Below are 22,938 nucleotides of genomic sequence, written 5' to 3'. Positions count from 1 at the left end.
TTTATTTAGATATTTAGAAACACACACACACACATAGATATGCACAATAACAAATTAGAGGCCTTTAATTAGATTGATAGCAAAGTTGGGCAGAATTGATACAATTATAGTATAGACTTAAACAAATAAAAAAGTACTTTAAATGGACAGATTGTCTAAACACTGAGGAAGGATAAGCAAAGTGGGTACATGGAATGCCCTCCACTCTAGAAGACAGGTTGTGTGGCTTGGGAGTCACTGACACTGGCAAGCTGGGCTTTTATGGGGCTGACTCTATAGGTTCGCAACTGAGATCCCATCCCTTGGCAGACTGGCCATCAGACTAGGCTCAAGAAGGAGACCATTCCTTTAAAAAAGAAATCCAGCAGGATCAGAAACCAAAGCTGAGAACAGAAACAGCAAGAAAACTGAATATGTGTATATGGGTGACTCTTTAGAGCAGTGGATCGCAGCCTTTCTACTGAGCGACCCTTTTATACAGCTCTTTATGTTGTGGTGATGCCCAACCAAAAACGTCTATTTGTTGCTACTTCATAACTGTAATTTTGCTACTGTGATGAATCATAATGTGAATCTCTGTGTTGTCCAATGGTGTTAGACGACATCTGTAAAAAGAGTTATTTAACCCCCACAGGGGCCGCCAGCCATAGTTGGAGAACCACTGCTTTAGAACCACGTCGATGCTAGGCTAAAATTAAATAGAATTTTTGTGATTCCTTTAGCAATATTACCTAAAGATGCTTCATCAAGGTTTGGCTACCTCGAAGGCAAGAAGCAAATATTTACAGATTCTGTGCATTGCACTGAAGAGGGAAAATGAGCACACCAATGATTCTTGGATATAGCCTTAGGAGCATTATCTTATACAATCTCTTTTCTTGGAACTGAAGCTTTCTCTCTTTCAATGTACCTGGATACATTGATGCATTTCTTAAATCTTATGTGTAACTGTACATAATGTAAGTAGGAGATAATTACTGACACTGAGCCGTTAAAGGATGAGGAACAGGGGAAGACTCCTCCATTGCTGGTGGGAGTGCACACTTGTACAGACACTTTGGAAATCAATATGGTAATTTCTCAGAAAACTGGGAATTGATCTAATGCAAGACTCATCTATACCACTCTTGGACAAAGGACACGCTATCCTAACACAAAACACTTGCATCATTATGTTCATAATGACTTTATTCATAATAGTCAGAAACTGCAAACAACTTAAATGTTCTTCAACCAAAGAATGAATAAAGAAAATGTGGCACATTTGCACAATGGAGTATTACTCAGCTGCTTAAAAAAATGACATCATGAAATTTGCAGGCAAATGAACGCAACTATAAAAAACATCCTGATAATCGTACTACAACCCACAGACCCAGAGAGGCTAAGTAACAAGAAGGGCTCTAAGGGGGATGCATGGAACTCCCTTGGGAGGAAAACTAGAATAGATTTTGTGGGTGAACTGAGGACAGGTAGAAATGGAAACAGGAGGGATCAGGTACACCAGGGAGGGGCAAGAGGTTGAAGAAGAAAGAGTACAAGAAGAGAAAACTGGAATTGGACGCCCTTTGGGGGTAATATGGAAACCCAGTGCAGTAGAAACTCCCAGGATTCTAATTTGATGACCCTAGTGAGGTTTCCTAGTAACAGAATTCACAGCCCAAATAGACTATTTTCTGTCACAGGCAACTTTATTTGGTGGGACTGGGACATCAACTTCCTTAATTTGGTTTTCTATTACTATGAATAGGCACCACAAACATGACAAGTCTTACAAGGAGAACATTTAATTGAGGTGGTTCACTTATAGTTTCAGAAGTTCAGTTTATAATCATCATGGTGGGGAGTATCACAACATTCAGGTGGACATGGTATTGGACACATTTTGATCAGAAGGCAACAGGAAATGGTATGCAACACTGGGTATCTGGAGCATAAAAAAACTCAAACCCACTCCCACAGTGATATGATTTGTCCAACAAAGCCACACCTCCTTATAGTCCCACTCCGTAAGAGCTTACGGGGCCAATTATCTTCAAACTACAACACCAACTCAGCCACAAAGCATTCAACCTATAGTCTACTTCACCTGCAGGATCTGTGGGAGCAACGGAGATATACAGAACTTGTCAGAATAGCCAATTAATGACTCATCTAATTTGAGGTCCACACCACAAAGGGGAGCACATGCTCAACTCTGTCTGGAGGACCAGGATCCAGAGGCAAGACTTAGAATAGAAGAAAAAGGCAATGAAATGATTGCTAATGATATTCTGCTATACTTATAGATCTGTGTCTAACCCATCTGGCAGTTGATGAGGGCAGATGTAGAAACCCACAGCCAAACATTAGATAGAAAGAGGCCAAAATGAATATCTCTATTGGTTTCCTCTCCACTCCGAGCTCAGGGAACCCCCTCAGAGAAGGGTATGGAAAGACTGTAGGAGCCAGAGAAATAGAGGAAACCAGAACACTACCCACAGAATTAACTAAGCAGGTCTCAGAGGTGTTCCAGGAGAGTGAAGCAGCAAGCACCAAGCCTTCATGGGTTTGCGCTAGGTCCTCTGTAAATATACTACGGTTGTTAACTTGGCATTTTCGTGGGGTTCCTAACAACGACAGTTGTGTCTTCGATTCTTTCATCTGCCCTTGGGTTCCCGATATGAGTTTATTCTTGGGTGTGTTGTATCCTGTAATGCCACGTTTAGTTGATATCCCTAGGAGGCCTCCTTTTTTTCTGAAGGGAAACAGAGGAGAGCAGAAGTGGAGGAGAACTAGGGGGAATGGAAGGAAGGGAAATTGAAGTGAGGTCAGGATGTATTATACGAAATAATAACTACCACCACCACAACAACAGCAATAATAATGATAATAATGATAATGATAATAATAATAATAATAATACAGATAACCAAAGAATAAAGGCACACTCATGTCAGATCGATCAAATACAGGAGGACAGGGGAAAATTAAACTTAAACCTTCATTATAAATGGATTACAAAGAATCCATTTGAAATTGGGATTTCTGGGAGTGGAGGCCTGGGAAATGAGCAGCTAGTAATTTTTTTTTTTTTTTTTTTTTTTTTTTTTTTTTTTTTTAGCTACAGCAAGTGTCTCCTTGTTCTGTATGTATATAATTTAAATAGGAGAGGCATAATGAAAGACAAATCCATATGAGTGAACTAAAGACTACAATACTCTTTAGAAAGATTACTGAGTAGGAGAAACATGGTACTTAAGCAGGCTTTGGGGAAGGCAATGACTTCAGTTAGCTTGTAAAGTAAAGGCAGAAATTTCCTCAGAAGACTTTACTATTATGCAAACATTTTATACGGGCTGTTTCATGTATTAATTGCAAGAATACCAAACATTAAGTTCTCATATTTTAAGCAACTGAATCACAAATATTTCAAGATGCCTTTGGGCGTCAAGTTATAGTTTTCTCTCTGTAGTCTGCTTTCCTCCAATGGCACTATTGAATTGGCCCTTTACAGGAAGGTTCATTACCAAAATTGCCAAAAAGCAAATGGGAAAGGGCAGGGCACCCAGCATTCAGATCTGGCTTCATTCCATGTTGGCTACGTGTCCTCTAACAAATTACTGTCCCTCCATTTCATCTACAAATTATATTATGCATACTTTAGGGGATTAAATGAAACAATGTATGCAATATATGGTGTACACTCACCCACGTTTGCCCTGTGAGAATTTTAAATGTACTTCTCCATTATTGCCATTTTATCTTTCCTCGGGAGATGTGAGCCAATTACTGTTCAGCTATGATTGCTATACACAGAGAAACATTAAGGCCTGTACTAAGAATGAACATACTAGATAAGTGTGTCTATCAGAGTTATGCAGAAAATCCAGGTGAAAAGTAAGAGTCATATTACAGAGAGGTCTGTTCTTAAATAGATCTGTGCTGAAATGCAGAAGAACAAATCAGAATCTTTTTTTTTATTTTTCCCTTTGAAGAAGAATGTTTAAATTGTTATCAGCTGCAAAGCTGAAGAGTTCCTGCAATGCTTGTGGATTTGAATTCTTGACTAATGTTGAGATTTGCTATTATTATGTAAGATATGTTTAGCAGTCAAACACTGTGTGTGCTTTAGTAACATTCAACATAACTCTAAAAGAGTGACTGTGTATTTAATAGTGATAACTTTGGAAAACTGCCTCTAGGCAGCATTTCTTTTATATGCTTCAAAGACAGAAGCATCATATTATCTCTTTCTGTATAAAGTTTCATTTGCAATTATGTTTATCTGAAAGGGAAAAATCAGTAATCATATTCATTCTTCCCTTTATAGCAAAACCATCTTGGAAATACAGAATTAGCTGGTGAACATAGTACCTTCCATTTTACAGTAGTTTTGGTACAGAATCCTCTCTTTCAATATTCTGAAAAATCCTCTTATCCCCACTTCATTGCCCTTTCTACATGAATGTTGACCACAACGCTGAGAATTGAGGGAATCACTTAATGTAGATTTTCTGTTTTTGTAGCCTCAAACATATATATCACAGTTGCATCCAATTACTTTTAGAGAATTTGATTTTATGAAGTGCCACCACATACAGTCGATTGTTAAAACCCTCTTGCAAATATACTTGTTAATATGGAGTGTTCAACTGACGTTGTGAAGCTATAGGACAAAGGCTGTGGCTCAGCCTGGCTTTGCCAGCAGAGGCTGCTCTTAGGTTAGTGTTTACTGTAAGATCACATCATAGCAAGGAGTTAAATAAGTGAATAGAATGTTTTGAATGTGCATTATGATGCAATTATATGGTTATTAGATTTAACTTGACTCTTGCATGTCCGTTATCCTCATCCAAAACTATAGCGTGTACCAGCACATCTCTGGAGCAGAGCAGTAAGCAATACATATTCTTGAAGGGAAAGAGTTAGTAACTTGTCAGGAGGAAATAATTGCTAACTTAGAAATTAAGAAAAATCTGAGGTTGATCAGGAAAGATTTACAAAATCATCCACTTATTCTAATCATGGTATTTTTTTTTGATCTGCTGTGGAAGTGCAAATCAGTTCAATTACATTTAAACAAATGTAGAAAGAGGTAATTATGTATTTAGGAGAAATATTTAGTAATACATGATTATATAAATTTCAAAATATACAGCACACATAAATCTAAGCCATGTCCTTGAATATACTTTTAAAAATAGGTCCATGAACGTTCCAAGTTTCTTTTTAAAAAAAAGTATAGGAGAATTTGAATTCTCTGTGGTAGTTAAGATATGTAGAATTAATTAAGCTTGATATCCCATTATAATCCCATTTTAACAACCAATTGCATTTTAGAAGTCTTAAAATGCTGGCCAACATTATGAAATGGGGCATTTGTTCTCATTGTTAGCAATGTGAAGCTTCAAAAACAAAGGTACAGCACAGTAGAAAGAGTTTCTGCAAATGTACATTAGAACTCAAGGAAACTGCTGATGTTTTAGCCAGTGAGTCAATTTTTGTAGGTTATCTATAACAGTGACCTATGCTGGGATTATTCAAACTCTCACTGGGAGAGTAAATATTACCATGTTTGTTATTTTCTTTTAATATAACACTTATACTTAAAAGTAATGTACTTTTGAGGAGATGAGTTCAGTGATAAAGTCCACGCTTAATGTACAGAAATCCCTACTTTCAACTACAAATGAAAGCTGTGTTGACATTCTGTTTACCCCAGTCTATTTGTAAGAAACAAATAAAAGTGTTTACATTATTGTGGGGAAAGAGGAGGCATTCGACACTACTTGTGGGAATGTTCATAAGTACACAGTCACTATGGAAGTTAGTGCAGAGTTATCTCAAATACAACTAAACTGGAACTACTCTATGATTCTGATGTCCCATTTTTAGGTACGCAGTGGAAGTAATCGGAGTGTGCTTAACACAGAGATAGTTTCACTTCCATGATTCTGCTTTGCTATTTACAATAGCTCTAGATATAGACCTAGCTTATATGCCCCTCAACAGACAAAAGATGAAAGGATAAGGAGGTCGTTATGTATACACAGACAGACAGACAGACAGACACACACACACACACACACACACACACACACACACACAGTGCAAGAACGAGAGCGAGCGAGAGAGAGAAAACCGCACAATTAAGAGACCATGATAGCTAAAAAAAGTTTATAAAGAGGTCTATTTTTGAGAAGAAATGAAAGCAGTGAGAGGAGGAGGTTGGGTTGAAGAAAAGTATTGAGTGGTAAATATGAGCAAGATACAATGATGTATGTTCACAAATGTCATAATGGAATTTTTTTTACTGTATGCAAAGAAGAAAGATAAATAGTCAAAGATTTAATTACTAGTGCCACACATGAAATAATTACACATTAAATGATGCATATATTTATATGGACTTATTCAAAATATTTTACTCCCTTTCTTCTCCATTCAACCTCTCCCATGCCTCCACAATCAACCCCTATCAAATTCATGGTCTCTTTTTCTTTATTTCTGTTATTGCATATTTTGAATAGGTGTATAAAAGCAACCCACTGAGTCAAATGTAGCTTGACAAACCAATGAGTTTATTATTTTTTAAGGTTTATTTATTTTATTTATGTGTATAAGTATTTATTTGCATGTTTGCTTATGTGCCATGTATATGCCTGGAATCACAGGAGGAAAGAGAAGGTTTCAGATATGGCACAAGCCTGTAATTAGGTGCCAACAGTAAGAAGATCATGGGTTCAAGACCAACCTGAGCTACGCTGTGAGTTCTAGACCAGCCTAGGCTAAAGGTGAGATTTTTTTAACAGGCAAAATACAGAACAATGCAAAAATCAAATAGCAAGCATCTATCCATGCTAATATTAGGAAAGGCCTTAATACCTCAGTGCTAAACTATCCTATTAAAATGTGTATATATCACTCATTTTCTATGTTAGTTTTACATTCTTCAAAGAAGAGATCTACCTTTCTTACTTTATTTAAAAACATAATAGTACATTTTTATGACTGGAAAAAGAAGAAATTTTAATTAAGCTACTTTCATTGTTTTTCCATTGATCGAAAAGTTTGCCTATAGTTTATACTCTACAATATTGATTAGAATCCATACATTAGTGATATCTAATAAACAGTAATATTATGTAAATGATAATCAGGAGAACTATAATATGCAACTTTGTGGCTAATTGCTTCACTGGGTGCCTTGTAAATAAAGAAGTTGACTATAACTTATATTTATTCATTAATTAGTGAGGGAACAAAATACTTATTGAGGGAACTGGAACAGTGGCTTATAGATCAAGAGCACTTGCCACCCTCACAGAAGATCCAGGCTGGTTCACAGCAACCACAGGGTGACTCACAATCATCCATAAGCCCAGTTCCAGGGAATATGACCCCTATTCTGATCTTCTCGGGGACCAGGAAAATAAATAATGTGTATAAATATTCATGCAGGCAAAACATTCACATGAAAATACAAAAGTAATCTCAAGGTCCAAATCAGGAGCAGAAGGAGAGAGAGCAGGAGCAAGGAACTCAGGATCGTGAGGGGTGCACTCACACACTGAGACAATGGGGATGTTCTATCGGGAACTCACCAAGGTCAGCTGGCCTGGGTCTGAAAAAGCCTGGGATAAAACCGGACTCCCTGAACATAGCAGACAATGAGGACTACTGAGAACTCAAGAACAATGGCAATGGGTTTTTGATCCTACTGCATGTACTGGCAGTTTGAAGGCTCACCTTACTAGACCTGGATGGAGGTGGGTGGTCCTTGGACTTCCCACAGGTCAGGGAACCCTGATTGCTGTTCGGGCTGATGAGGGAGGGGGACTTGATGGGGGAGGGGGAAGGAAATGGGAGGCGGTGGTGGGGAGGAGGCAGAAATCTTTAATAAATTAATAAATTTTAAAAAAAATACAAAAATAATTAAATCTAAAAATCAAAAATAAAACAAATGTTTTTGAACAATTTACGGATGCTTAAGAGAAATATAAGAAACATTGTCAACACTTGGGAGAACCAAGTTGGGACCACCATGCATTGGGCATCTCCAACAACAAGAAAACTTCCTGTGTTCAGGATATTTCTCTTCTGGGAAATGACACTGGCCTCTGATGTAAAACTTGTTCCTTTCAAAAGCACCTGGCTGCAGAATCTCTGAGCAAACCCCATTTGTTGGCTGTGGATTTGCATCATCATTTCCTCAGGCCATAGGTCCTGTGTGGCCATCATTTCCTCAGGCCATAGGTCCTGTGTGGCCATCATTTCCTCAGGCCATAGGTCCTGTGTGGCAATCCGACCTGACAACAAAGAAACAAGTGAAATGGAATCTTCAGGGCGGCGTTTCCTTGCTTTTAAATATTGATCTATGTGAAGGGCTGAGTTTAAATCACAGTGTTCTTTTTAAAGGCAACATGTTAAAGTGAACTCTTTAGAAAGTTCATTAGGAAAAACAAGTTTAAAAGCAGTGTGGCCTTTCCAAGCAGTAGGTATCAACTCTATCTGGGAAAATAAATTTTAAAATATTTTTATAAGTCCTGTTAAGAATGATTTATTCTTTAAAAACAAATATATTGAAGAACTCTATTTTTGTCACAAATAGAAATTTGCTAAATATGTCAGTTTCAGTAAAGTTTTAGAAATTTTTTTATGGATCTGAACGGCCCAAACATTAAATGTATCCATTCCAAATGTTAAACGTACCCATTTCATTTCTTGAAAATTGAATTGTATGTGTATATTAGCTGTCTCTATTCCAGTGTAGACCACTTTTTAATATTGTTTGGTTAATTCTGGTATTAATATTTGGAGGACACTATAAACTGAATGATTTTTTTCTAATTCCACAAAAGGGTTTTAAAACTGTTCTAAAATTTTTCATAAGCTTATTATAAAAAACTTTTGCTATGAGAGATTAATAATTCAACACTGACAAGTAAATTAATGTTTTCTATTAAGAAAAATAATGACATCATTTATTCTTAAAATATCTGAATTCCCATTTCATTACTGGAGTAAACAATGTCTCAAATATTTTCTGAGAAAATTTAGGTTAATATTGGCTTTTCAGCCAAGAGAGGCAAATAAAATATTTAACATTTAGCTTCTTTGTATGTATTCAGGATATACATAAGAGAAACAAATATTCAAGAAGATATAACTTAATCAAAGATATCAGAAAATTCATATTAATGTAAAATATCTGAATTACATATCTTGACTTGAAAGTAACATTTCTATCTCATTTTATTTCTCTCATGAATACTAACGTTCATACTCCAAGTGTTTGATCAAGTAAATAAGGAGCAAAAAGCTTATATGGGGATTTTGTAGTTTGAGCAAGAATAAATTTATACTGTGATTAATTTGCATTCCTAATCTAGTCACTAATACCACATTCATAAATTTAACTGTAAACTATCAAACAATTTTAAATCTAAATTGATGGAGTATATGGAGTGTGTGTGAGAGATGGAAAGATAAAGAGAGAGGAAAGAGTTAAAGAGAAATGGGGAGCAGAGAGAGGAGAGAATCTTGAGTCTAAAAATCAGATATTATTATATGTTTATCTCCATACATGATTTTTTTCAAATGAATTCTGAATTCTAAAGCTTTTTCTATTTCAAGAAAAACTTTTTTTTAAATGTATAATTCACTCCTGTATCAAAACATACTCGGAGAACATTCAGAATTATTTTTGTAGTAAGTATGAATTGTATACTTGTATGTCCGTATCAACAAACACCTTAATAAAAAATTGTATGAAGTTCAATAATGTATTTATTTCATGGGTACTATTGAAAATATCAAATCAGTTTTGAGTTACAAGTCATTTCTGTGTCATTAAGTCCCTCTCTTCCAATAAATAATTTTATTAGTAATGTAGACTTACAAAAAAATCCAATTACAGTATTTGCCTCAATCACAAGGTTTTATTTAAAATTGCAAGTCTTGATCATGGTGGATGATGGTTCTGATTTTTTCTTGGATTCTTTTGTGCCAGTATTTTATTTAGTAGTTTTGCATGAATGTTCATGAGTAAGACTGGTCTGTAATTCTTCTTCTTCGTAATGTCTTTCTGTGATTTGGGTATCAGAGTAATTGTAGCCTCATAAAAAGAGCATAAAAGAGATTTTATGCTGATTTGTGTACAACTGACTTACAGGTGAGACGAGACACAGTTTCAACATCAGAGCTGAAGGAAAAATTTCAAGATTCAAGAACTACAAGGGGGGAGGTTGGTTGGGGCTTTTTAGATTTCTAGACTCATAAGAACACTACTGTTGATGTAGCTAAAACTTGGAGACTCATTGTCCTTGGATTATGATGTCCAGCACATTGTAATAGCTTCTCACAGGAATGAGCTGTGTGCAGCACCTGAAAGTTAATAGACAATTATGATTATCATTTCTCTTCACCTCTATTCTATTATTTATTTGAGTTAATCTGTGAAATCCTATGGTTTCGTTGTGTCATAAACTAATGAGAAAGTATTTTACTTAAAGACAGCTGGGGTGGAAATGTTTATGTATTTGTGTTGTTTTTAAACTGATTCCGTGAAATAGGATTTGAAATTTGTTCTTCAACTATCCCAATAAGATAGTCTTCAAAAAACAAAGAAACAAAACCCTTTTCTGAAACCACGAAAGACTGAACTGTTTTAGTAAAATTATTTTTGACTATAAAAAGCTAAAAGATCCTATAGAAAAATTTGGGAAATTAAGAACACTTAAACTATTTCATCCATGGTACAGCATATTACAGCTACTCCTTCTGCATCAAGCCTCTGTCTTTTAGAGTAAACTCTTTACCTGAAATTTAGCTAGAGTAAACACCAAGGATATACATTAGCATTTAAGAGATAAACAAGGTTCTGAACTCAACCATGTCTAGAAGAAGCTTTGAATAAGTAATGGAACCAGCAGTAAGAAAGATTTTGTGTGATAAAACTGAACAATACAGTTCAGTTAATTTTTGTGTGTTTTAAATTTTCAACTGGTGTTGAAATGGTTAATTATGGTCATGGTCAGTACTTCATCTCTTTCATTAGTATTGTTTTACTTCCCTGTAACAATGCAGATGTCCCCCATTAAGTTTAAAATATAGTATAAGTTGCACCAAAATTTGAATTGCTAATTTTAATTGAAATTTTTCTTAAAATGTTTCTACATTATATGATTTTTTAAAGTATAAAAGCTCAGTCTTGAAATTAACACCATAGTAGTCTGGCTCCATGTACTGATAAGTCTGAAAACCATGTATCACCTTTTACTGTGAACAATAATACTTTTAATTATATTAATCAGTATATTTGTATATATACCCATTACAGCAAAAGGCAAGGTGGTACTTATAGCTTATTATCCATTGAATTTTTGTTTTATTCTGTTTTGCTTTTGTCCTTCCAGTTCAAAGCATTCTAGGTTATGAGAGAGGTCAATTTCAAATTTGCTAACAATATGTACATAAGTAATACAATCTTAGGTGCTGGAAATACTTATAATGTGTCATTGCTATGAGTAATGTAAGCCACTTCTGTAACACACTCTAATTGCACCCATCATTTTGATAGACACCTGAAATGAATAACCATCTAACTTGCCTTAGTAAGTATTTGATTATAAATGTAATTTATACATCTCTTTATGACTGTGAGTCATCTGCCCTCTTTTCCAAAGAAAATATATCCCAAAATGTATTTTATGACATATTCTTTGAGGTTTGATGCTATAATTATTCCCTCTACTGCTGGTAGTGACAATTTATCTGTATTCCAGTATTTCTAAATACGCTTTCATTGTCTTCTTTCTAAATCAGTGCTTCTCCTGGGCCCTCTAATACCTTATATCTATGTTTTATTGTTTCACTTTCTTATTGCTGACAAACACCTCCACATGTCTTGCTATAAGTTTCATATTTCTTCTAAAGAACTGTGAAGATATTTCCTTATTCTTACTTTTAATTTTTTTCTGTCATGTCTGTCTATTGAATTTTGAACAATAGCAAAAGAAACAGAGAATCAATATTTTCATATAATACAGTTTATCTCTACACAAAAGCACAAACTCTAAATGAAAGAATTTTTTAAAATTTCTCACAAGTATAAAATAACAAAATCTACCTGTTATCTCATCTCTGTTAATACTGTAAACAACTCATACATTATCAACTTTATACAGCTAGATTCTACTCAGAATACTGACATACAAGGAATATACACATATAGAAAGTGACATCTTCCTTTTTAAAAATTTTTATCAATACTGAATTTCTCTGAGTACTCTGATTGTCCTAAAACTCACTCTGTAGATTATCCTTGAACAAAGAGACTGGCCTACCTTTGTCTCCCAAGTATTAGGAAAAAAGTGCTAGTATTTAAAGTATTCACCTAGCAGGCACATTTTCTTGATACACCATTATTCCAATTTTCTTTCTTAATATAAAAGAGTATTTTAAGAAAATGTAGGTTCTACAAATTCCCATGGTTACATTTTCCAAGTTTGACTGAAATTTGTACTCCTGCTTCATGTTAAAGTTTTCTATCACTCTATCTTGAAATTTTTGCAATTTTGATTAGCATAGATTGCTTAAAATTTAAAGTTTAAAAGATAAATTGTATCCTAATGTCAAGACAGTCATGACTGAAGAAATTCTGAGGATTCACAGAAAATAAATTCACTGTGAGCAAAGGGTGTTAGGCATGTAGCCACTGGCAGACATGTAAACACAGACCCAAACACAACCAAACACGGGTAACTGGCACACAGTCGGGCTAGTGGTAGGCATTCAGGCCTACAGACAAACATTCTGGTAGGGTGGCAAAGGTGCAATGAAAGTTCCGATCTCTGACCTCAAGGACAAATTTCAATAGAAGCCAACAATGGCTTCCTTTCAAAAATAGTTACATAATAGATCATATTTATTTTGGGGGTCATCAGACATCTGATGTCAGCCATTTTGTGCTGATCCATATCTCACAGATATCTAATGCCAGCCATGTTTATCTGACACATATGGGATATCCATTATCAATGCCATATTTTATAAACCTTAAATGGCTTGAATGGCCTTTTTCCCTACAGTAGAGAGATACCGTTTGATGTTGATAAAAGCACACATTTTTTAAAATGAGGACAAATGTGTTGTTCTCATTGAAGAGAAAATCATTATTAGTCAACTATCACAAATTAATTTCTTTAGAAATTATTTGATCATCTCATATTCGAACTTGGATATCATGGCCTCATTCAGGATGTCCTTTAGGAAGACATTCTAAGATGATACCGCACTCTCAAAGGCTGGTTATTATAAAAATGAGAAAACCAGGGTCGAATTTTTTAGATGTTTGATATAGGTAATTTAGAAATATATTGAGAAACTCAATAATAATATATAAAACGATTTTGTTTAAACAAATGGCAAATGTAAAAGAAAATATGCCAGAGGGTCAACATTTCAGTGCTATTAATATACAGCTATCAGTTAGATTCTGTCAATACATGGACAGGTACAGAGAAATAACCAAGTTTGGAGGCGGTTTTTATTTATTTTGCTTTATTTTCTGTTTGTTTGTTTGTTTGCTTGACTTGGCTTTGTTTTGTTTTTCCAACATAGTGTTTTTAATATATATTTTATTTATTTTTGCAACCTGACCACTGTTTCTCCTCCTTCCTCTCCTGCCAGTCTGCCATACATCCCCCCTCTGCCCACAACCCATCCATCCTTCTGCATTGCTACTCATAGGAAGGCAGCACTCCCAAAACATACTGCACCAATTTGAAGGCTGAACGAAGGTAAGCTTTGTAATAATGAGCAGAAATAAGAATGGAATAGATTACAATGATTCAGAGGTTTTGCAACAGTAAAATCAAGCTACTCAGTGAACATCCTTTCCTAGTGCGTGATGATGACATTATTGACAAAAGTTGGGGGACAAAAATATTAACTCATAAAATACTTTAAAGCATATATTTAGATGTTAGTAATAGTAATAATAAAAATTGGAGGATAATTGGGGATGGAATCTTGCATAACCCAAGTTAGTGTTAATCTCATAAAGCAGTTGAGGGTGAACTTGAACACCTTGTGTTGCTGCCTTCAACTTTAAGTGCTGAGAAAGACATGTATCTCAATATCTACCCTTACATAATTTTAAATAAACATTTTAACTTAATATAATTATAATTGTAAATCAACTAAGGAATCAGTTATAATTAATCAAAAATTACTTTTTTTTAGGAAGGCCACTGACTTTATTAATCTAGAAATATTTAATGAGAGTGACTATTTTTGCCAAAAAAAAGGGGGGGGGGAACCAAAGGACATCCAACAGATGGTGAAGGGAGGGAGAAAGGGGCCAGAAATCCATTCAGGAAAGCTGGTAGCTGTTGCCATCGACCTGCAGGGGGAGGAGGGGCAAGGCATGCAAGGGCAAGAATTCCAAAATGGATGAAAGGCTGTGGGGAAGAGAACCCCGGAGTACAAAGGAGGTGACTGTGACAACAGCAATCTTTTCCTTCATGGGGACAGGGAGGAGCCCCACCCAGCTGCTGACTCTGGAGACTAGATTCTGTGGCTGGGGGGACTGAGGAGTCCCCAGAGTGCACTACAAGAAGGCATCGCACCATTCTCGAAGGCACCCAAAGCAGTCCCGGGACTGCTTGGCATTGGCACCACAAGTGTCTTTCAGCCATTCTCGGAAGAGGTCTTCGTCTTTCTTTAGCACCAGAAACTGGCCAAGAACCACATAAGCCTTATCAAAGCCCCTTTCCTCCAGCTTCTTGCCCAGGACTTCACCAATCCCGGCCAGGCTCCCCACTGGCTTTTCCCCCATGGGCTCTGCCACGAAGTCTCGGTGCTTTTGGGAAGTTGTCATCTTGATCAAGTTTAACCGGCAGCTCCGGCAGCTCCGGCTCTGGTAAAGGCTGCTCGTGCTACTCGGCAGCTCCTGCCGATACCTCCACAAATTACTTTCCTTTGAAGTAATTACCATTTAAGTAATTAATAAAACCATTTTAACAAAGACATAATCAATATATAATAGATAGAAAGAGAGACAAGTAGTTGTTTATATCAGTATGTTCTAAACTGACAAAATTCTGGTTAGAAATATCAAGATAGAAAAATAATATTAGTTTTAGAAACAATCATCTCGAAACTACTTGACTTTTGTTATACCACAAAATCATCTTAGCTCAGCATTAAGTTATTGGCTCTTGTGCTATCATACTCATTAGTAGTCACATAATTTTTCTAGATACATTGTTTCACACCTAAATAACAAATGAGTAAAAATAGTCTTAGAACAATATTTTTATTTAGATTCATAAAAAAAGTACACTACTAAGTGCGAAATTAATATTTGTTTTTCCATTTTTGAAATGAAAATGCTAGGTTTCTCTTGGGTAATGTTTGTTATAGTTTTGAGTTATGTCCAATAAAATCTGAGATGAATTTTAGAGCACACTGGTTACTAGGATCTGCTTTTGGAATTATTATCTATGCAAGAGAGGAGAAGCAAGTTTAGGGAAAAGGAAGGATCTAGCTTCATCGTGGTATGGTAGTCTCAGGGAATTTCAGAGGGAGCCCTGGGGCTAAAATGGACATGTTACAATTGCCTCAGGTTATGTCAATATCAAAATTATGACACATCTCTAAACTAGCCTTAGGCAGTATCCAATGACTTTTGCTGAGATGTTAACAAACATCTGTTCGCTTCTTAGAATGCCAACAATAAATTTATAAGTGAGCCCACCTACTTCTAGCTTAGTGAACCAATGAGCTGACTGACATTGCATATAGGAACGTGAGGTGACCCAACACAGCTGCATCACTGAGAAGCCCAATACCAGTGACAATTCATGAAACTCACATGCCTAGTGTCTGCACAGACCAAAGACATCTGGACAGGCCAAAATTTCTTAAGAATTGTTACTGACAGAAACCTAGGGGAGGGGGTTTGGCAATCCTGTATGTATGAGGGTGAATATTACTACTTGTTCAGTTTTATGAGTCTCCCCCGTCTCTCACCAGGAGGGAGTGATTCAGTTGGAGGAAAGAGCAGCACAGCAGGGAGTCAGTAGATGTGACTGGTAGTAAGGGAATGGGAAGTTAATCTGAAAAGCTTATTGACTCCATTGATTGCTTCCTGTCACTTTCAAAAGCTGGGGTAACAAGTCTTTTACGGGAGAGGTACATGGATAAAGCTTCTACCAGTGCATGACAAAATTGCTAGACCAACAACATACAGCTACAGCAACAATCTGCATTGAAACCAGCACGTGCGTCTACAAGGCCAGTTTTCTTCACCACAATCCAAATCCCTTTCTTCTCTCCATTGCAGGTATCTGACCTCCAGAAGGGCAGTGTCTGCTCTCACTCTGACTGCTGTCCTGCTGGAGTCACCAGCCTCATCTTTCACTGTCCTGCACAGAGCATGCCTCAGGACAGTAGGCAGGTAATCATCCCCACGATGATGAATGTACTGAACTCCACTTTCAAAATTTTGTCTTCAATTTAATAATGCTTCTAGCCATATTCATTTGTGTAATTATACAACGAAACACTTATTAACGACTGAGTGTCAGCTACTTGCAAACCTTGATTTGGGAAAGAATGAAGAGAAGAACAGCAGGTTCTTGAGTCACAAGCATTTTACATTTACTTCCTTTATACATTAATCACTGTTTCCTTATTTGTAAGCTTTGGGATAATTAAGTCTACAAATTTTGTGACTAGCAAGTTCGACTTTCAAAATTTGATAGCTTTGACATTCACTAGCATATTTAATGGCACCTGGGGCTTCTCTACCTCAAGTAAATTTGCTCCTCAGTTACTCTATGCTATAAAGGTTAGGGTTAACTTTGCTATTTTTTCCCTGAACTTTTGTTTCTATGATTCATCACTCAAAACCTTCCCATAGGATTTACAGCTAGACTATTTGCTTGTAACCCTGGTTGGCTATGATGCTTATCCGATTTGGACTTGCTGGTATTCATGTGAGGTCTGCCCTGGGAGTATAGATATGTGGATCCACAGCATTGAACGCCGTGCTGTTTCATGTATGGCTTTAAGACTGACCTTACTGGAAGGAGGGAAAGAAGAAGCAACAGCCTGACAATCATGAAAGCTGGGATTGGGTAGGATATGCACTGGGTTGGAGGTGCACTCACAGAAACTTGAGATATTATTATATATAACTGAAAAATCAAGATGATCTATTATACACAGTTGAACAAGGAGGTAGCTTTGCAAATGTTTGATGAGAGACTCTGTAGGTGAATTGTCTCAGGATGCAGACACCTGGGCGGAGAAAACTGTGGTTGGTTGAGAATTTTACACAAACTGTCACCTTTTGTACTCAGAGCAGAGGCAGCCCTTTCTATTATTCCACTAAGACTGAGCTAAGAAAGGCATCATCAAAACCTTTAATAAAGTATTATAATGATCAAAGGTCAAGTATTCAGGCTGTAGGTGCAATTAGTTACTTGAAATATTCATAAAGTTTTAGAAGTTTCAGTTAATATAATGTAATCCAGAGGAGATGCTCTAAAAATCTGGCCTTGCTGGATGCTTGGGTAATAGCCTTACCTGGATAAATCTATTGAGATCACAATCTGTACTTATATCGAAAGATTAATAAATCAATTGTGCAGACACCTTGAAAACTGTCAAGTGTTAATTAAGATTAGCTAGCATTATAACATTTCTGACTTTACTCTTTCTTTGCACAATACAAACAGAAAAACATAAATGTTTGGGGGATAGTTTTGATTCTAGTAATAGCCAAGTCATGGAATTCTGGAGGAAAATTGTTAGATTCATAAGAATGTTATTACATATTTGACACATAAACATAAGGTTTATTCCAGTTATGTGTCCCACTTCTTGAACCTAAGAGGACATTTATAACCCTGAAAGCTAAATTAATGAGAGAGATTCTGGTCCTAGCATACAAAGAAGAAAACAAATAACAGCTCTTGACTGTCTTCATTCTTCTTTGTATGACATATTAAGTCATCCCTGTAGCACAAATAATAAAAACCCAAAGACATATATTGGGGTTCAAGTTGAAGATCAGAAAAGCAAAAAAGCCATCTACTAGAGAGACCTTTTACCTCTATCAAATCTTCATATATAAAGGGTGTGATCTTATCTCCACGAATTCTCAAACTCCACACTCCAATGAGTCCCTGTTTCTTCCTTTTTATATTTTTCTCTCTGCCCAGCCTTATTACTCCTGTCTCCACTTCCCTAGGGCTGGTATTAAACGTGAGTGACTCCCAAACCCTGGGATTAATGGTGTGAGCCACCACCACCTGGATCTGTTTGTGGATCAATCTTGTTTAGCTCAGGGTAGCCTTGAACTCACAGAGATCCATCTGCCTCTGCCTCCTGAGTAGTGGGAGCAAAGGTGTGTGCCAACTCCCCTTGGTCCCTTGTGACATAGCTTTGCTCTCTGATCCTCAAGCAAACTTTATTTTTTAAAATACAAACAAAATATCACTACACATTCCTATTTTGCTAACACTTTGATCCTGTATTCTGTATCTTGCAGATTGAAATTTATCTATTAAGATCAATGATTTATAACTTTAAGTGATGATTATCATCTTGTGAAAAGAAACAATTTAGATCTGAACAATTCTAGTTTCCAAATAGCAACTTCTTTTGATTCTTACAGACAGGAAACTGAATTATAATCTACTTGCAGAATTTAGGATGTGTGCAAATAGATTCCGCAGTAGATAGAGCATTGAAGATGGAACAAAACATTTGAGATCCATTTTTAATCATATATTTTCCCTGAACTCCCTTTGGTTGAGTCCTGATTATGTTTGCTGCTCTGATCCTTTCCCAGCTACTTCAGCTATTTAACATTTGTTTTGACAACTGTCTCTCCTTTTATTTCTGCCCCATTTTTGATAGATAATTTTGTATCATTGTGAGGATTACATGAAAAGAACTTCAAAAAATTCAAAATACTGCCCAGACTATAGTGAGCATTCAATGACATGTATTTATTTTTTGTCCATTACTTCAGATCAATATTAATTTTTTGAAATTATTTACATGAATCCTGTTGAAATTATGCATTTATGTGCTAATAATACATAAAGACAATCCTTTTGACTTACAAGAAATGCTCAAAGTAAAATATTGATGTATTAAATGCTTTTGAGAAAAATGGAGATAATAATAATATTCATACATACATACATATATTGTCTTCATATCTTTTGTTTATATGAAGTGTACACCATGAGTCATGGAGTCCAGACTAAGGGATTCATCTTCAACATAATACAGAATGTTTTGTGAGAGTCTCAAAAATCACTGATACTATAATAGTACTGTAATACTTGTCATTTTCTGCAAGAGTATTTCTGCAGTGAATTCTTTCCTGCTTCGAAACATTGCTTAGGGAATCAGAAACAATGTCCTCCACGCACAGCTTGTAGAGTCACCCATGAAATGTTTAAATAAAATAATAGCGGCAGCTAAACTTTGGAGGAGGCCCCAGGTGAAAACTTCTGTAAATAGGTACCACATCTTGAACCAATATCATTGTTTCTTCTTGTATTTTTTTTTTTAAGAAGAATGACTTCAGACTTCAATATGATGGATGCTCATTCAGAACAATAGGAGGGAATCTGTCAAGATGAAATAAAGACCTGAAGAGAATCTCATTGAAGAGGACAAAGGTTCAATGTTTAAAAATCTGAAGTGTTACTTGAATCTTGAGAATCATACAGACAGTGCTGACAGATAGTGCTGTCTCCATTGAATATTCAAGATTTTATATTAGCTTACTGTAGATACTTAATGTATTTTTTCTATAGGCAGTGTGTTTATAATCACAGTAATATTGAATGGCAAGAATGATGCTGCTGATTTCTGTTTCAACCTGGTCGATACTAAAATGTTTTAGTAGTGGACTTGGCTAAGTCGGTAAAACGTTTGGCATGGAAGCATGAGGCTCTGAGCTTGATCTCTAGAAAATAAACAAAAGTTACACTCTAATCTCAGCGCTAGCAAAAAGGAGATGACTGTGTTTCTAGGCTTCACTATTCACTTAGCTCCATCTACTTGTCTAGTTCCAGGCCAGTGACAGATCGTGTGATTCTGTGTCCAGTAAAAAAACAAAACAAAAAGCAAAACCAGGCAGTTCCTGAGAAATCTGAGGAATGAAACTCGGGGTTGTCTCCTAAAGCCTCACCCTCATGCACACAGAAGAACTTGCATACATGTGCCCAACACGTACATACAAATATTTTGTTTAAACGATTTAAGACTTTAAGAATGGCAAGCAACTTCAGAAACTGGGGAGTCATCTTGTGGTTGTATGAGAACTGTGGCGCATTTCACTGGGGTTTCTGATGGCTCTGCAGTTGTGATACTAGATTTAATTCCAAAGACTTCTTATCCAGTTATCTTAACTGGAAAATGTGTGTATGAAAATACAGTGATGGCCATCATGAAAATATTTGCTGCCAATACCGTATTTTGTTACTTATTGTGGATCAGGACATGTGCTAAATATGTAGCCTACTGAGTATCAAGTTATTTTGTAGTTTATTGTTGACTTCATCTAAATGATACTGAAACTTAAAATATTAAATTATTGAATTACATGTGGTAATTTAAACTCAGTAACTTAAGCTTTAGATATCTGAGTCTAAAATATTAACTTTTAACAAACTACCATATGTTTCCTCATATATATGCATACAAAATAAATAGTTATACTTTCATGATGATCATGGATATATATTTTAAAATTGGTATTAGGTATACTGATTTCTTTTTATCTTATATCATTGAACGTTAAACATATTTTAAGTAACTAGTTTCTTGAATTTTATTTTGTCTCTGTTTCTTCAACTATATTGAATATCAAGTTGCTTTTGTTATTTTGTACTTACCTTCAAATTTCTTAGGATAACCTGGCTACTAATTTTGGCAACCCACTTTCAAATACTACTATTTCTCTGTCTGAACCTTGAGCAATGATTCTCATAATCTTCATTTTATAGATTAAAATTTCCGATTTTCAGAATTTAACTATGAATCAAAAAAAATCTACGCACATTTTTGTGATAGGATCCAGAGAGATGTTAAAGCTCACACCAACTGAAAGAAAAGTTTAGAAGACAGAGCAGGCTTACACTTTGCTACTCATAGCGTCACAGAAGATGTAGCAAACACAAAATGCCTGCATGGAGTTGACAACACTTCCTAAACACTTACCTCTCGTTTATTAAGTTAACAAAAAAAATGTTGTAATTTTATAACACCCCTCATTTCAAAAATCACTATTTCTGTAATTAAGAAAAATTAGTAATCTAATTAAAACCACCAGTAGTTGCAGCTTACTTTTTTAAAATGTTTATGTTTCTTGGAGGTAGCATCTTAGTCCTACATATTATCTCTGTTGCACTGGTTTCCTCAAAACATTGATTCAAACATATAAGATATTCCTAATGAAGCCCGGTAGTGGTGGCACATGCCCTTAATACCAGCACTTGGGATGCAGAGGCAGACAGATCTTTGAAAAGAAAAAAGAAACCTCCCATATTACCGTTCTGTGAGGGCGAACTATATATGGAGAGATTTCCAATTCTTTTCCACTCTCTTACACTGTCAGCCACAGGATCTGTCCTTTCAAAATAGATTTTAAGACAGTGCCGCTTATGTCTGCAACACATGACAGCATCTTAAAAATTTCCCAGCAGTCCCAAAGAACAGTGTGGCCCCAGTCGCTGGCTTTGGTATTCTCAGGGTAAGCACCCGATAAACCCATTTAACTATTTTTAAAGTACAGCAGTTACTGATTTCTTTGAAGCATAAGATTCCAGTATATAGAGAGCATCAAAAAGATGCAAATTCCAAGATGGCAAAGACTACAAGTAAGACCTTATTTCACTAAAAACTAAACAAGTAAATACATAAATAAATATTTTTATTGAGATCAACTATCTGTAGAAGCAAAACATATAAATCAAAGTTTTCTTGAAAAATCATTTTTAGTTATTGATTAATGGCAATATTTTTATTAATTAAATTCATTCATTTAATTTATATCCTGACTGCAGTTTCCCATACCTCTACTCCTCCCATTCCCTTTCCACAGATAGCCCCTGCAATCCACTCCTCCTCTCTTTTTGTTCTGAACTGGGCAGACTTCAGATGTATATCAATGAAGTGAAGCATGATATATCAAGTTGAGGTAGATCTAAGTTTTTTCCTCTTTAACTAAGGCTGGGCAAGGCAGCCCGGTATGAGGAATGGGTAGCTGGAAGCCAGACAAAGCATTAGGGACATGTTTCCATCTTCCTATTCTTCCATTACTAAAGACAGATCAAGCTACACAATTGTCACATATATGTAAAGAACCTAGGTAGGTCCCATGCAGGCTCTCTAGCCATCTATTCAGAGTCTGTGAGCTCCTTAGTCCAGTTCAGTTGTCTCTGTGGGTTCCTTTGTGATGACCTTCTCGGTCCTGGCTTAAACAATCAATCCTTTCTCCATCTCTTCTACAGAATTCCCCAATCTGGGCACAGTGCTTGGCTGTAGATCTCTGCAACTGTTTCCATCCTTCATTGGGTGAAGACTCTCTGATGACAGCTGGGGTAGTTATCAATCTGATTACAGAAGGCCAGTTCAGGCTACCTAGTCTATACTATACTATGTGGCAATAACTTTTTAATCATACTACTAATTTCTGGACTGCTTTTGGTAAGCCAAGTATGCTAACTTATTATGTTGGCAAACTGTAAATGTATATAAACTTTTCATTAGATGCAATATGTTTATGCATATCATGACTCAAGAGAAATGTATTTGATGCATTTGCACCCTCTTTTCTCATTAAATAATTCAGTAGAAATAGGAAGCTAAAAACACTAAGCTATTCATTGTGGAATTACTTCATACTAGCAAATGTTA

At 35.9% G+C, this 22,938-nt stretch overlaps 1 protein-coding gene and 1 long non-coding RNA gene across 2 annotated transcripts in view; one reads left to right on the top strand and one right to left on the bottom strand.

Moving 5' to 3' along the window:
• Positions 1–22,938, top strand: part of LOC121452940 — a 164,844-nt gene that overhangs the window by 129,617 nt on the left and 12,289 nt on the right. Inside the window, exon 2 of the long non-coding RNA XR_005974936.1 lies at positions 16,334–16,447. This is a non-coding gene — a long non-coding RNA (uncharacterized LOC121452940). The remainder of the gene's footprint in view (positions 1–16,333; positions 16,448–22,938) is intronic.
• Positions 14,513–14,889, bottom strand: LOC121452939 (barrier-to-autointegration factor). The gene has a single exon (XM_041659356.1). The coding sequence runs from the start codon at positions 14,864–14,866 to the stop codon at positions 14,597–14,599; it is 270 nt and encodes an 89-aa protein (XP_041515290.1). The 5' UTR covers positions 14,867–14,889; the 3' UTR covers positions 14,513–14,596.

This window comes from Microtus oregoni, unplaced genomic scaffold (genome assembly GCF_018167655.1).
Source record: "Microtus oregoni isolate MIOR12 unplaced genomic scaffold, Mior012 000010F_ref0000083, whole genome shotgun sequence".
NCBI classification, from domain to species: Eukaryota; Metazoa; Chordata; class Mammalia; order Rodentia; family Cricetidae; genus Microtus; species Microtus oregoni.
The sequence above is the reverse complement of the archived record's forward strand: the minus strand, read 5'-3'. Positions and strand labels throughout refer to the sequence as shown.

Bases quoted from the DNA above. Each gene is read 5' to 3' on its own strand.
- LOC121452939 (XM_041659356.1), bottom strand. From the start codon at position 14,866: ATGACAACTTCCCAAAAGCACCGAGACTTCGTGGCAGAGCCCATGGGG.